The following is a 15378-nucleotide window of genomic DNA, read 5'->3' as shown; positions in this document are numbered from 1 at the left end:
AAATTCATCCTCAGAGTCGCCCATTTTGGCGGCGCAGCTACGCAGGCGCCACCTTTCCGTTGCTGCGCGAGCTCCCCCTGCTGCTCGGCGGCTGAACTGCCCCAACCCTCTTTGCAACAGCGCAGAATGGTGAAGGCGGCGGGCCATATTCAATTATATGTTCAGAATTTGCTGCGGGCCAATAAAAACTGACCCGCGGGCCGCAGTTGGCCCGCGGGCCGTAGTTTGGACACCCCTGCCCTAGACCATATCAATCAATATCAGAATAGAGCTGGAAGGGACTTGGAGGTCTTCCAGTCCAGGGGTCACCAACCTTTCGGACCTCAGCGACCACTAAATTCATAATTTTTAATCTCCCGGATCACTAATATGATCTGCCTAATGACTGGATGGGTGGGCGTGGCTAGGTGGTCATGTGACTGGGTGGGCGTGGCCAACTCGATGTCACTCATGTCAAGGGACACCTCGCCAGCCTCTCCTTGCCCCTCCCCTCCCAGCCACTCCTCCCTTCCCCGCCCGGATTCCTTGGGACCCCAACAGGAAGCAGTTGCTGGAGCCGAGCAGCCACCAGGAGCAAAGAGTTGGCAAAACAGCTCAGTTCCAATGGGATCTGACCGAGAAGGAGGCTCAGCAGAAGCACCTCACTGAGGACTAGGAGCATAGGCTTTCCAAGCAGAGGGAAGACCTGCGGGAGTGCAAGGCCAGGTTACCGGCGCCTGGAGGGTCAGTGGGCTGAGATGGTCAGCCAGTTCCAGGCCGTCAGGCAGCCCAGTGGTGGGTTTCAAAATTTGTTACTACCGGTTCTGTGGGTGTGGCTTGGTGGGTGTGGCATGGCCTGGTGGGCATGCACATACTGCCAAATCTCCATTCCAACCCCCCTCCAGGGGAAGGATGCTGCAAAATCCCCATTCCCACCCCACTCCAGGGGAAGGTTACTGTAAAATCCTCATTCCCTCCCCACTCCAGGGGAAAGATACTGTAAAATTCCCATTCCCTCCCCACTCCAGGGGAAGGATGCTGCAAAATCCCCATTTCCTCCCCACTCCAGGGGAAGGTTACTGTAAAATCCCCATTCCCTCCCCACTCCAGGGGAAAGATATTGTAAAATTCCCATTCCCTCCCCACTCCAGGGGAAAGATACTGTAAAATCCTCATTCCCTCCCCACTCCAGGGGAAGATTACTGTAAAATCCTCATTCCCTCCCCACTCCAGGGGAAGGATGCTGCAAAATCCCCATTTCCTCCCAATCAGCTGGGACTTGGGAGGCAGAGAAGAGATGGGGGCGGGGCCAGTCAGAATTTTTACTCCCGGTTCTCCGAACTACTCAAAATTTCCGCTGCCGGTTCTCCAGAACTGGCCAGAAACCCACCTCGGATGCAATCCCACTGGAACGAGGCCCCCTGGCTCTTCAACACCAGTGGTGCTTCCCTCCAGCCTTCGGCCAAAGCCCCACACCAGGAGGCTGAAGCAGATCCCAAATTGTAATTTCTGCCCCCCTCCGACCCACGAAGGGGGAGACTCTCTGCAGCAACACAAACGTTCATTGCACGTCTCCGTCCCAGGGGCCGTAGTTTGAGGACCCCCGATTTAGTGCAATATTTCGAAAATGCAAATAGTTCTTCTGCGGACCACCAAAACGTTCTTGCGGACCTTAGGAGTCTAGGGGTCGGCAACCTTAAAACACTCAAAGAGCCATTTGGGCCCGTTTTCCACAGAAAAGGAAACACCGGGAGCCACAAAACCTGGGTGGGCGTGGCCAACTCGACGTCACTCCCTTCCACCAGTCACATGACACCTAGCCACGCCTACCCAGCCACGCCTACCCCCTAGCCACGCCTACACAGCCGGTCATTAGGGCAGAAAACCGGTTGTTAAAAAACACCGCGAACCACAAAACCCTTTTCACAGAACCACCCCCTCCCTCCCTCTCTCCCCCCCTCTCTCTGCATCTCTCGGTCTCTGCCCTGGTTGCTTTTCCATCCGCCATTGCCCTTACCTTCTCAGGTGCCTGGGAGGGGAGGACGAGGGGCAGAGCCAGTCAGCCAGTGGTGGGATCACCCGACAGGGAGCCACAGCAGAGGGCCCAAAGAGCCACATGCAGCTCTGGAGCCGCAGATTGCTGATACCTGCCCTAGACCAAATCAATCAGTCACTCAATCAGAATAGAGCTGGAAGGGACCTTGGAGGTCTTCTAGTCCAGGGGTCTCCAACCTTGGTCCCTTTAAGACTTGTGGACTTCAACTCCCGGAGTTCCTCAGCCAGCTTTGCTGGCTGAGGGACTCCGGGAGTTGAAGTCCACAAGTCTTAAAGGGACCAAGGTTGGAGACCTCTTCTAGTCCAACCCACTGCTCAAGCAGGAGACTCTTAGTGTTGTATCATTAAGTGTTAAATTGTACCCTGTGACCATCATTTTTGTTGTAAATGTTGTATCTTGATGGAGGTATCTTTTCTTTTATGTACACTGAGAGCATATGCACCAAGACAAATTCCTTGTGTGTCCAATCACACTTGGCCAATAAAATTCTATTCTATTCTATTCTATTCTATTCTATTCTATTCTATTCTATTCTATTCTTTCATTCTTATTTCTATTCTATTCTATTCTATTCTATTCTATTCTATTCTATTCTATTCTATCCTACTCTACTCTACTCTACTCTACTCTAGTCCTTATTTTTGTTCTATTCTATTCTATTCTATTCTATTCTACTCTAGTCCTTATTTTTGTTCTGTTCTGTTCTATTCTATTCTATTCTATTCTATTCTATTCTATTCTATTCTATTCTATCCTATCCTATCCTATCCTATCCTATCCTATCCTATCCTATCCTATTCTATTCTATTCTATTCTATTCTATTCTATTCTATTCTATTCTATTCTATTCTATTCTATTCTATTCTATTCTATAGCAAAGCTGTCACCTTCTGAGATCTTTTGTCGGTTCTTCAACCGATGAGAATTTGTGTTATTATTATTATTATTATTATTTATTAGATTTCTATACCGCCCTTCTCCCGAAGGACTCGGGGCGGTGTACAGCCAAAATAAAAACCCAAAAACAATACAATATACAATTAAAACAAAATTAAAAAACTTATTATACAATTTGGCCGAAACTTTAAAACATTTAAAACATTTAAACATTTAAAATTCTAAAAACCCCTTAAAATTCATATAAAATTTAGAAATATAAAATATAAATTTAAAATACAACAAAATTTAAGCCAGCCCCGCGCGAATAAATAAATACGTTTTCAATTCGCGGTGAAAGGTCCGAAGGTCAGATATTTGGCGTAAACCAGGGGGAAGTTCGTTCCAGAGGGTAGGAGCCCCCACAGAGAAGGATCTCGTTGTGGCTGAGGAAGAAAACCAGCTGTGGGATTTGGGGACAAACCCTTGAGAACGGGGTGTTTTCTCTTGCAGATCCTGAATTCCCCGAGTGCCGGGAACCACGTCATTCCTCCGAGATGCTCCGCTTGAATTCCATGGAGGTCCGTCAGCTGCTACACAACAAGTTTGTGGTCATCTTAGGGGACTCGAGTGAGTGCAGACTTCGGAGGGAAGAGCTACCAGCTTTCTCCTTGAAGGCATCAGAGTTAGCTTTCCCCAACCTGGTGCCTATCAGTATCTTGGACTGCAGCTTCCGTCACAGCCATGCCAAAGGAGCTAGTTGCTCATTATGGGTTTGTGAGTCATTCGGGTCCAGCAGCATCAGATGGGGAAACCAGGGGTCAAATATGTCTGGAGTGATGGGGGGAGATGTTTAAGGCAGGATGGGTGTTTAAGAGTTGAACTCTGTTGGTGGAAGCAGCTGCATCGGCTTTCTGCTGGAGAAGAAGGAAGAAAAGGCATGGACCTTCCTTGTTCTGACTTCTTCCAGGAGTGTGGACATCATAGAGAATCAAAGAGCTGCAAAGGGACCATTGGAGGTCTTTTAGTCCAACCCTCTTCCTGCAATCTTTCATGGATTAAAATCGCGAGTCTCCAAAATTGGCCCCTTTTAAGACTTGTGGACTTCGACTCCTGTGCTGGCCCAGAGGAATTCTGGAAGTCGAAGTCCACAAGCCTTAAAAAGGGGCCAATTTTGGAGAACCTGGCTTTTTAATTCAAGCCGGACAATGTCTGGTGTTGTGAGTCATCAACTCCCAGAATTCTCAGCTACGGTCAGTCTTAAAGTGGCCAAGTTTGGGGTCTCTGAATAAAAGGCTGGGAGTTGTGATCTCACGGTGAGCTCGCACAGTGTCACGGAGATCAAATATTGTCCATCTCACTCTGATATTACAACTCTGAGCATCTGGTTTGCTTCCTCTAAGTCTGCTATTGCTATCATCTATCTATCTATCTATCTATCTATCTATCTATCTATCTATCTATCTATCTATCTATCTATCTATCTATCTATTCCTCCTTATCTATCTATTTAATCATGTACTGTATTTTTCTACTTAGCTAGCTATTTACTGTATACAATATCATTCTCTTCTATCCCATCCCATTCTAAATTCCCAATTCCATTCCATTCCATTCTCCATATCTATCTATCTATCTATCTATCTATCTATCTATCTATCTATCTATCTATCTATCTATCTATCTATCTAGTTAGCTAGCTATTCTGTCAGTCATCTATCATCTATTCCTCCTCTTATCTATCTATCTATCTATCTATCTATCTATCTATCTATCTATCTATCTATCTATCTATCTATCTATTCCTCCTTATCTATCTATCTATCTATTTAATCATGTACTGTATTTTTCTACTTAGCTAGCTAGCTACTGTATACAATATCATTCTCTTCTATCCCATCCCATCTCATTCTAAATTCCCAATTCCATTCCATTCCATTCTCCATATCTAGCTATCTAGCTATCTAGCTATCTAGCTATCTAGCTATCTAGCTATCTATCTATCTATCTATCTATCTATCTATCTATCTAGTTAGCTAGCTATTCTGTCAGTCATCTATCATCTATTCCTCCTCTTATCTATCTATCTATCTATCTATCTATCTAGCTAGCTAGCTAGCTAGCTAGCTAGCTAGCTACTTTATATAGTATTCTATTCCAGAGATCTCCAACCTTGGCAATTTAAGACTTGTGGCCTTCAACTCCCAGAATTCCCAGCAAAGCTGGCTGAGGAATTCTGGGAGTTGAAGTCCACAATTCTTAAAGTTGCCAAGGTTGGAGACCTCTGTTCTATTCCATTATTCTACTCTATTCTACTCTGCTCTGCTCTTTTCTACTCTACTCTACCCCTCCTTTCTATTCCCATTCCCATTCCATTCTCTTTCATTCTATTGTATTTCCCTCTCCCTCTTCCTCTCTCTGCCCATCATGGTGACCCATTGGTTATTTATTTATTTATTTATTTATTTATTTATTTAATTAAACTTATACCGCCCTTCTCCTGAAGGACTCAGGGCGGTGTACAGCCTACATTAAAACAATTAATATACACACTAAAATAACAATTAAAAAACTTAATCAAGAAAGGCCGAAATTAAAACCGTCCAATTGACCATATAAAATACCCAATAAAATTTAAAATTGAAAAAATTTAAAATTGAAAAATTTAAAAAATCAGGCCAGGTTAGAATGCAGCATTGCAGGCTGACTCTGCCGACGGCCAGGAGTTCGATCCTGACCGGCTCCAGGTTAACCCGGCCTTCCATCCTTCTGAGGTGGGTAAAATGAGGACCCAGATTGTCGGGGGAAAGAGGCTGACTCTACAAACCGCTGAGAGAGGGCTGTGAAGCAATTGTGAAGCCGCGTATAAGTCTAAGGGCTAAATGTCTATGGAGATTCTCCAAGTCCTGTTTTTTTTTTTAATTTGCATTTATATCCCGCCCTTCTCCGAAGACTCAGGGCGGCTTACACTATGTTAGCAATAGTCTTCATCCTATTTGTATATTTATATACAAAGTCAACTTTTATTGCCCCCAACAATCTGGGTCCTCATTTTACCTACCTTATAAAGGATGGAAGGCTGAGTCAACCTTGGGCCTGGTGGGGCTTGAACCTGCAGTAATTGCAGGCAGCTGCTGTTAATAACAGACTGTCTTACCAGTCTGAGCCACCAGAGGCCCTTTGGTTGTCCCAAAGCTGGCTTTTTTTCCAAGAGGCAACTTGACTTTCTGGGTTTTTTTTTTTTGAAGGCATTTCGTTTCTCCTCCAAAAAGCTTCTTCTGCTCTGACTTCCCCACCAGCCAGTCCGAGCTGAAGAAGCTTCTTGGAGGAGAAGCGAAAGGTCTTCAAAAGAAAAAACAGAAGGTCCAGTTCCCTGTTGAAAAAGCACCTTTGAGACAGGTCTAAGGGCTGTTGTGAATGGGCAGTGTTGTGCCTCGTCCGCCCCCCTCTCCGCAGCCGGGCCCCTCTCATCTCCTGTTATCTCAGCCAGAGACTGATAATGAAGACGAATGGCCTGGCATGCCTCCAGCCCCCAGTCCTGGCACCATGCCCGGACAGACCGAGCAAATAAACCCCTCCCACACAGCATGTGAACATGAGGAGCATGAAGCCAGTCATGAGCTGGAATTGCCGGCAGCTGGAGGGTGGACAGATCCCCGCTTCCAGAGAATGGAGAGGCGACGTCAGCAAAAGGAAGGGAGGGGCAGGCCTGGATAAGTGCTGAGTCATGGAGACACACCCCATGGCCTATATAAAGGATCTGCTTTCTGGCATTCCTTGAGTCAGGCAAAGTCTAATTTGGATTGCTGAAGTCACTTCCTGGTCTCCTGCCTGCCTTGAGAACTCTGACAGGACTTTGGCAGAGCTGCAGAGGCTTCGTGGCCACGCTTGATACAGACTCCCCGACCCGGCCGTCAGAGGAGGAGTGGGACACGACAGGCAGGTTCCCTGCCCGTCATAACTGGAGGGCGAGCTTCAATTCCCTTCTCTCTCTTCCTCTCCCTGCAGTTCAGCGTTCGGTCTACAAGGACCTCATTCAGTTGCTCCAGAGTGATTCCTTACTCACTTCGTCCCAAATGAAGTCTAAGGTAATTGGCCACTGAGGTCGTCTGGAGCAGGTAAACAGCTGTTTTGGGGTGGGGTGGGGGTGGGGGTACAGATACAGATTAACAGAGTTGGAAGGGACCTTGGAGGTCATCTAGTCTAATCCTCCAACCCAAGCAGGAGACCCTACATTGTTTTTGACAGAGGGCAGTCCGGTCTCTTCTTGAAAGCCTCCAGCGATGAAGCTCCCGCAATTTCTGAATAACAGAATAATAGCGGAATAACAGACTTGGAAGGGACCTTGGAGGTCATCTAGTCCAACTCCCTGCCCAAGCAGGAGACCCTTCACCATTTCTGACAGAAGGCAGTCCAGTCTCTTCTTGAAAGCCTCCAGAGATGAAGCTCCCACAACTTCTGAAGGCAACTCCTGTTCCATTGATTGATGGTTTTCACCATCAGGAAATTCCTCCTTATATCTAGGTTGAATCTCTCCTTGATCAGTTTCCATCCATTGTTCCTTCTCTGGCTTTCAGGTGCTTTGGAGAATAGCTTGACCCCCTTCCTCCTCTCTGTGGCAGCCCCTCAAATATTGGAAGATGCTCTCCTGTCTCCCCTGGTCCTTCTCTTCCCTAGACTAGCCAGGCCCAGTTCCTGCAACCATTCATCGTACCTTTCATCCTCCAGTCCCCTAATCATCTTGGTTGCTCTTCTCTGCGCTCTTTCTAGAGTCTCAACATCCTTTACAGATGAACAGAGTTGGAAGGGACCTTGTAGGTCATCTAGTCTAACCCCCCCACCCACCCAAGCAGGAGACCCTATATCATTTCTAACAGAGGGCAGTCCAGTCTCGTCTTGAAAGCCTCCAGAGATGAAGCTCCCACAACTTCCGAAGGCAACTCCTGTTCCATTGATTGATGGTTCTCACCATCAGGAAATTCTTCCTTATTTCTAGGTTGAATCTCTCCTTGGTCAGTTTCCATCCATTGTTCCTTCTCTGGCTTTCAGGTGCTTTGGAGAATAGGTTGACCACCTCCCCACTCTCTGTGGCAGCCCCTCAAATATTGGAAGATGCTCTCCTGTCTCCCCTGGTCCTTCTGTTCCCTAGACTAGCCAGGCCCAGTTCCTGCAACCTTTCTTTGTATGTTTGAGCCTCCAGTGCCTTAATCATCCTGGTTGCTCTTCTCTGCACTCTTTCTAGAGTCTCAACATCTTTTTTATGGTGTGGCGACCAAAACTGGATGCAGGACTCTAGGTGTGGTCTTAATTTTGGGGTATTTTGGAAGAGAAGGAGTTATCAAAAACTGCCTGCAGTATCCTTCCTTCGTGCCTCCATTGCAAGCTTTCACTCAGTGAGAACGTAGACTGGTCTACAGGAAGTCCTCGGGTTAGGCTCCATTGTGGCTGTAAGTGGAGGCATACCTGTAGTATATCTGGAGCTTATACACGCAGACCTCGTCTTACAACAGTTCACTGAGTGGCCATTCGATGTTAGAACGGCAGTTATGGGACTTACGACCGTTTTTCACACTTACGACCGTTGCAGCATTCTCAGGGTCGCGTGAGCAGAATTTGAACGCTTGGCAACCGAGTCATCTTTATGATGGCCGCGGTATCCCTGGGGGTCACACAGGCCCCTTTTGTGACCTTCTGACAAGCCAACTCAGTTTGGGAAGCCGGATTCACTTTACGACCGTGATCGTAACACCCGCAGGGAACAACCGTGGCATGAAAAGTCGTAAAATGAATCAAAACTGCAGTATCCCTGGGGTCACGCAATGCCCTTTTGAGATCTTCCAACTGTGGGAAAATTAGACTCACTTTACCACTCAGCGACGGCTGTGATTCACTTAACAGCCGTGGCCAGAAAGGTCGTAAAACGGGACGAAATTTCACTGAACAAATGTCTGACTTAGCAACGGAAATTCTGGGGTTGAATTGTGGGTTGTAAGTCGAGGACTGTATAATTTTCTCTCTCTCTTTCTCTTTCTCTCTTTCTCTCTCTTTCCATCCTCTCTCTTTCTCTCCCTCTCCCCATCCTTCTCTCTCTCTCCCCATCCTTCTCTCTCTCTCTCTCTCTCTTTCTGTCTCCATCCTTCTCTCTCTTTCTCTCTGTCTCTGTCTCTGTCTCTCTCTCCATCCTTCTCTCTGTCTCTCACTCTCTTTCTGTCTCCATTCTTCTCTCTCTCTCTTTCTATCTCCATCCTTTTCCTCTCTCTCTCTCTCTTTCTGTCTCCATTCTTCTCTCTCTCTCTCTCTCTCTCCCCATCGATCTCTCTCTCTCACTCTCTTTCTGTCTCCATTCTTTTCTCTCTCTCTTTTTCTATCTCCATCCTTTTCCCTCTCTCTCTCTCTCTCTCTTTTTCTGTCTCCATCCTTCTCTCTCTCTCTTTCTCTCCCCATCGTTCTCTCTCTCTCTCTCTTTCTGTCTCCATTCTTTTCTCTCTCTCTCTTTTTGTCTCCATCCTTCTCTCTCTCTCTCTCTCTCCATCGTATCTTTTCTTTTATGTACACTGAGAGCATATGCACCAAGACAAATTCCTTGTGTGTCCAATCACACTTGGCCAATAAAAAATTCTATTCTATTCTATTCTATTCTATTCTATTCTATTCTATTCTATTCTATTCTATTCTATTCTATTCTATTCTATTCATCCTTCTCTCTCTCTGTCTCTCTCTCTCCAGGGGGAATTCAGTTTTGAAAACGACCTCTTAATTGAAGGCGGCATGCTAGACGGCCTACACAACGGAATCCGTTATCGGGAAGTGCGCCAATATCGCACCCATTATCACCTTATCCGCTTCTACTTCCTGACACGGATCTACTCGGAATATTTTGAAAGCATCCTGGATGATTTCCGGGCTGGCCCTCAGCCAGACGTTTTGATCCTCAATTCTTGTGTTTGGGATGTTTCCAGGTAGTGTATTGTCTCTTGCGTAGGTGTCAAAACCATTTGATGATGATGATCTTGGCTTCTATTAACTGGGTTTTATTGCTGGGTCGCTTCTGACTAACAAGTTTCTCCATAGATTTTTAACTGGGTGAAGATCTGGGCTATTCCTAGGCAATTCCAGCAGTGGAATAGGATTCTCTTGAAACTCCAAAAAAAAAAAAAAAAGAAAAGTGGTGGTATTAGCCATCAAACCTCAAAAATACACTTTTCCCAAAAGGTTTCCACAATTATTGGCCCCGACTGTATCTTTGATCTGGTTCTCTGCACTCTTTCTAGAGCTTCCACATCTTTATATAACGTGGCCAGCAAAACTGGATGGAGCATTCCAAGTGCGGCCTTACGAAATCTATATAGACCGGTACTTTCTAGAGTAAAGTTTATTTATAGAGAGGTATAAAGCAGGGGTGAAATGTAAAATTTATTACTACCGCTTCTGTGGGCGTGGCTTGGTGGTGGTGGGTAATGTGACTGGGTGGGCATGGCCAACTTTTTTTTTTTTTTTTACTTTTAAAAGCAAGGCTGAAGAGGCGGTAGAAAAAATGCTTTTAAAAGGCTCCTCCGACGATCCCAGTTGAGTTGCCTGATCATCAGAGGCTTTTTTTCTTTTAAAGCCAAAAAAAAAAAAAGCTTTTAAAAGAAAAGAAAAGCCTCTGACGACCAGGCAACTCAGCTGGGATCGTCAGAGGAGCCTTTTAAAAGCATTTTTTCTACCGCCTCTTCGGCTGAAGAGGTTGTAGAAAAAAATGCTTTTAAAGGGTTCTGACGATCCCAGCTGAGCCGAGCGATCATCAGAGGGTGTTTTTTTTTAACTTTTAAAAGCATTTTTTCGGGCGAAGAAAAAAATGCTTTTAAAAGTTAAAAAAACACACCCTCTGATGATTGCGCGGCTCAGCTGGGCATGGCGGGGGGGGGGCAGGGATTTTTGCTACCGCTTCTCCGAACCACCCGCTGCCATCGCTACCGGATCGGGCGATCCGGTCTGAACCGGGAGCATTTTCACCCTTGGTATAAAGGTTGGAGTCCCTTGGTAATCAATAGATCCTGGGGTGTGGTGTTTTTTTTTGGTTTCTTTCTCCCTGAGCAGATACGGCTCGTCTTCCATCATGGAATACCGCAAGAACTTGGAGATAGCCTTCAACAAGTTGGATGCTGAACTCTCATCTTCCTGCTTGGTCATCTGGAACATGACCATGCCTTTAGGCCCCAGGATCAAAGGTGGCTTCCTTATACCAGAGGTAGGAGTAGATAATAAATCCCCCAGTCTGGTTCTTGTCTTCGAGGTGTTGTCTGAATGGTGGACATCAGCATTTGTGTGTGTGTGTGTATGTGTTCTGGGATCATGGTTTGTTCCAGTTGCTCCTTAGGGTTTTCTGCAACCGTTAGTAACCTGGTTGTTAAGTGATCAGGCTTCCCCATTGACTTTGCTCGTCAAAATCTCGTCACCAATCTCTTTCCATTTATGACTGTATGACTATAACTTGTTGCTGGCAGTCCTTATGATTTATATTGATATATTGACCATCAATTGTGTTGTAAATGTTGTACCTTGATGGAGGTATCTTTTCTTTTATGTACACTGAGAGCATATGCACCAAGACAAATTCCTTGTGTGTCCAATCACACTTGGCCAATAAAAATTCTATTCTATTCTATTCTATTCTATTCTATTCTATTCTATTCTATTCTATTCTATTCTATTCTATTCTATTCTATTCTATTCTATTCTATTCCTATCATTAAGTGTTGTACCATATGATTCTTGATGAAGGTATCTTTTCTTTTATGTACACTGAGAGCATCTGCACCAAGACAAATTCCTTGTGTGTCCAATCACACTTGGCCAATAAAAATTCTATTCTATTCTATTCTATTCTATTCTATTCTATTCTATTCTATTCTATTCTATTCTATTCCTATCATTAAGTGTTGTACCATATGATTCTTGATGAAGGTATCTTTTCTTTTATGTACACTGAGAGCATATGCACCAAGACAAATTCCTTGTGTGTCCAATCACACTTGGCCAATAAAAAAATTCTATTCTATTCTATTCTAAAAGGTCGCCAAAGGGGATCCCTGGGACACTGCCACCGTCATTTATTTATTTATTTATTTATTTATTTATTTATTTATTTATTTATTTATTTATTTATTTATTTATTTATTTATTTATTTATTTATTTATAATTGAATTTCTATACCGCCCTTCTCCCGAAGGACTCAGGGCGGTTTACAGCCACGTTAAAAACACAGAATATACAGAAGTATAAATAACAGATTTTAAAACGAATTTAAAACGAAATATTTAATAGGCCTAATTAGCTAAAACGGTCATAGACCGATACAAAACCCTTTAAAATTTAAAATTATAATTAAATTAATTAAAACACACACTTAGGCTAGTCCCGCACGATTAAATAGTAGAGTCTTCAATTCCCGCTTGAAGTGTTCGGAGGTCGGGGAGTTGGCGTAACCCCGGAGGTAACTCGTTCCAAAGGGCCGGTGCTGCCACGAAGAAGGCTCTCCCCCTGGGGGCCACCAACCGACATTGTTTGGATGATGGCACCCGGAGCAGGCCCACTCTGTGGGAGCGCACAGGTCGTTGGGAGGCTGTCGGTGGCAGAATAGAATAGAATAGAATAGAATAGAATAGAATAGAATAGAATAGAATAGAATAGAATAGAATTTATTGGCCAAGTGTGATTGGACACACAAGGAATTTGTCTTGGTGCATATGCTCTCAGTGTACATAAAAGAAAAGATACGTTCATCAAGGTACAACATTTACAACACAATTGATGGTCAATATTGCCTTATACACTGTAAGCCGCCCTGAGTCTTCGGAGAAGGGCGGGGTATAAATGTAAACAAAAAAAAAAAATCAATATAAATCATAAGGATTGCCAGCAACAAGTTATAGTCATACAGTCATAAATGGAAAGAGATTGGTGATGGGAACTATGAGAAGATTAATGGTAGTGCAGATTCAGTAAATAGTTTGACAGTGTTGAGGGAATTATTTGTTTAGCAGAGTGATGGCCTTCGGGAAAAAACTGTTCTTGTGTCTAGTTGTTCTGGTGTGCAGTGCTCTATAGCGTCATTTTGAGGGTAGGAGTTGAAACAGTTTATGTCCAGGATGCGAGGGATCTGTAAATATTTTCATGGCCCTCTTCTTGATTCGTGCAGTATACAGGTCCTCAATGGAAGGCGGTCTCATAGATAACCCGGTCCTAAGCCATAAGTCATAAGTATGAATCACTTGCCGAGCTTCTGAATGGCGATCACGTGACCACAGGACAGCTGCAATGGTCGCAAGGGTGAAAATGGGTCCTAAGTCACTTTTTTTTAGTGCCGTCGTAACATTGGTGCCTCAGTGAACTGTCGTAAGTCAAGGACGACCTGTATCTCTTGAATGACGCAAGTACTGTAGTTCGCTTTAGTCTCTCACGATTGTTGTGACCGAGGCCCGAGTAGTGATTACTAAACACAATTCAGTCCTCAACAAACTTATTTTATTAAAACAGCTGAGAATTAATTCATTCTCAGCTTCGTCCAAAACAAAATTCTTCATAAACAGTCCGTAGGCCTTATCACCAACCTTTGATGTATTTGGCAACCTGCCAAAGGCTTTTCTTGGCAAACCCCCCACAAAGTTCAAGAGACGCTGACAAGAAGCAATGGAATCAAGGTTGCTTTTCTACAGAGAACCCAACGGCTCGTTGCTGCTCTTTTAAGCCTTATGGGAGGGGCCAATCATCTCCTGGCCTTACTCCTGAGTTGCCCTTTTTTCTTCAGCTGATCTTGCCTTCTGGCAGCTCTTCGCATGCATGCACTAGGAACAGGCTCCTCCTGTTCCTCTGCCTCTCTGCTGTCCGCCTCTGGAGGCTCCAGAGTCTGCGCATCGCTCCCAGATGGCCCTGGCCCCATCTCTGCCTCCGACGCAGAGCCCTTATCCGGGCCTTCTCCTGACTCCAGGACTGGCCCATTGTCCTCCCTAGCCTCCTCACTGTCTGACTCCGTGTCATGTCCCCCTCCCCCTCTGACGACCGGGTCTAGGAAGTCCGTATCAAGCGTGGTCACGAAGCCTCTGTAGCTTTGCCAAATTCCTTCCAGGTTTCTCAGGGCAGGCAGGAGTCCAAGTTGTGACTTCAGCAAACTAGATGAGACTTTGCTTGATTCAAGGTTGGAATGCCACAAGCAGGTCCTTTATATAGGCTGTGGGATGTGGCTCCATGACTCAGCATTTATCCAGGCCAGCCCCTCCCTTCCTTCTGCTGGCGTCGCCTCTCAGATCTCCGGAAGCGAGGATCCTCCCACTGTGAATTCTCTTCAGCTGGATCTGCTGTCGGTAATTCCAGCACGTGGCTGGCTCCCGGCTCACACGCTGTAGAAGTGAGGTTTGTTTGTTCATTCCTGACATCCTCTCCGGGCATGGGGCCAGGGCCGGGGGCTGGAGCAGGCCGTTCATCTTCATTATCAGACTCCGAGTCTGTTAACAGGCCCAGGTGTAGACGAGAGGGGCCCGGCTGAGGAGAGGAGGGAGGACGAGGCACAACACTCCGTTGCCAGGTCTGCGTGCTGCTGGCGGACCACAACAACGATTCGGCTGCCTCCGGTTGAGGCACGATAAAGAAAGATCTGCTTGGAAGACTCACAATGTGCCTTTTTTGGGTTTTTAACAGAATAACAGAGTCGGAAGAGACCTTCAAGGTCTTCTAGTCCAACCCCCTGCTCAGGCAGGAGACCCTATAATATTTCAGACAAATGGCTGTCCAGGGGCTCCTTAAAATCCTCCAGTAATGGAGCACCCACAATTTCTGGTGGCAGGCTGTTCCACATTGTCCTCACTGTTAGGAAGTTTCTCCTTAATTCCAGGTTGTTTCTCTCCTTGGTTAGTTTCCATCCATTGTTTCTTGTTCTACCCTCAGGTGCTTTGGAGACTAGCTTGACTCCCTCTTCTTTGGGGCAGCCCCTCCAATATTGGAAGACTGCTATCATGTTGCTCCTAGTCCTTCCGATCTGGTGATAGCACAGAGTTTAGGAGCTAACAGTGACAAAGCTTTTGACTTATGACGTTGGATTCTTAAAACTTAAGAGCATAGCATAATAGAGCTGGGGAAGGGACCTTGGAGGTCTTCTAGTCCAACCCGCTGCTCAAGCAGGAGACCCTATACCATCTCAGACAAGTGACTGTCTAGACTCCTCTTAAAAACCTCCAGTGATAGAACACCCACAACTTCTGGTGGCAGGCTGTTCCACTGGTTCATTGTCCTCACTGTTAGGAAGTTTCTCCTTAATTCCAGGTTGCTTCTCTCCTTGATGAGTTTCCATCTGTCGCTTCTTGTCCTGCCTTTAGGGAAAAGGTGGACCCTTTCTCTTTGTGGAAGCCCCTCAAATATTGGAAGACCGCTATCATGTCACCCCTAGTCCTTCTTTTCATTAAACTTGAACATGCCCAATTCCTGCAAATGT

At 45.5% G+C, this 15378-nt stretch overlaps 2 protein-coding genes across 4 annotated transcripts in view; one reads left to right on the top strand and one right to left on the bottom strand.

Moving 5' to 3' along the window:
• The window catches only part of NAT8 (N-acetyltransferase 8 (putative)), a 66810-nt gene that overhangs the window by 16282 nt on the left and 35150 nt on the right, over positions 1–15378 (bottom strand). The gene's annotated exons all lie outside the window — the stretch shown is intronic.
• Positions 3353–15378, top strand: part of PCED1A (PC-esterase domain containing 1A) — a 31025-nt gene continuing 18999 nt past the window's right edge. The window contains exons 1-4 of the mRNA XM_058192861.1: positions 3353–3541; positions 6920–6999; positions 9638–9870; positions 10991–11141. Coding sequence (XP_058048844.1) covers positions 3469–3541; positions 6920–6999; positions 9638–9870; positions 10991–11141 — 537 coding nt within the window. The 5' untranslated portion in view covers positions 3353–3468. The remainder of the gene's footprint in view (positions 3542–6919; positions 7000–9637; positions 9871–10990; positions 11142–15378) is intronic.

The sequence above is a fragment of the Ahaetulla prasina genome, chromosome 8, assembly GCF_028640845.1.
Source record: "Ahaetulla prasina isolate Xishuangbanna chromosome 8, ASM2864084v1, whole genome shotgun sequence".
Taxonomy (NCBI): Eukaryota; Metazoa; Chordata; class Lepidosauria; order Squamata; family Colubridae; genus Ahaetulla; species Ahaetulla prasina.
The sequence above is the reverse complement of the archived record's forward strand: the minus strand, read 5'-3'. Positions and strand labels throughout refer to the sequence as shown.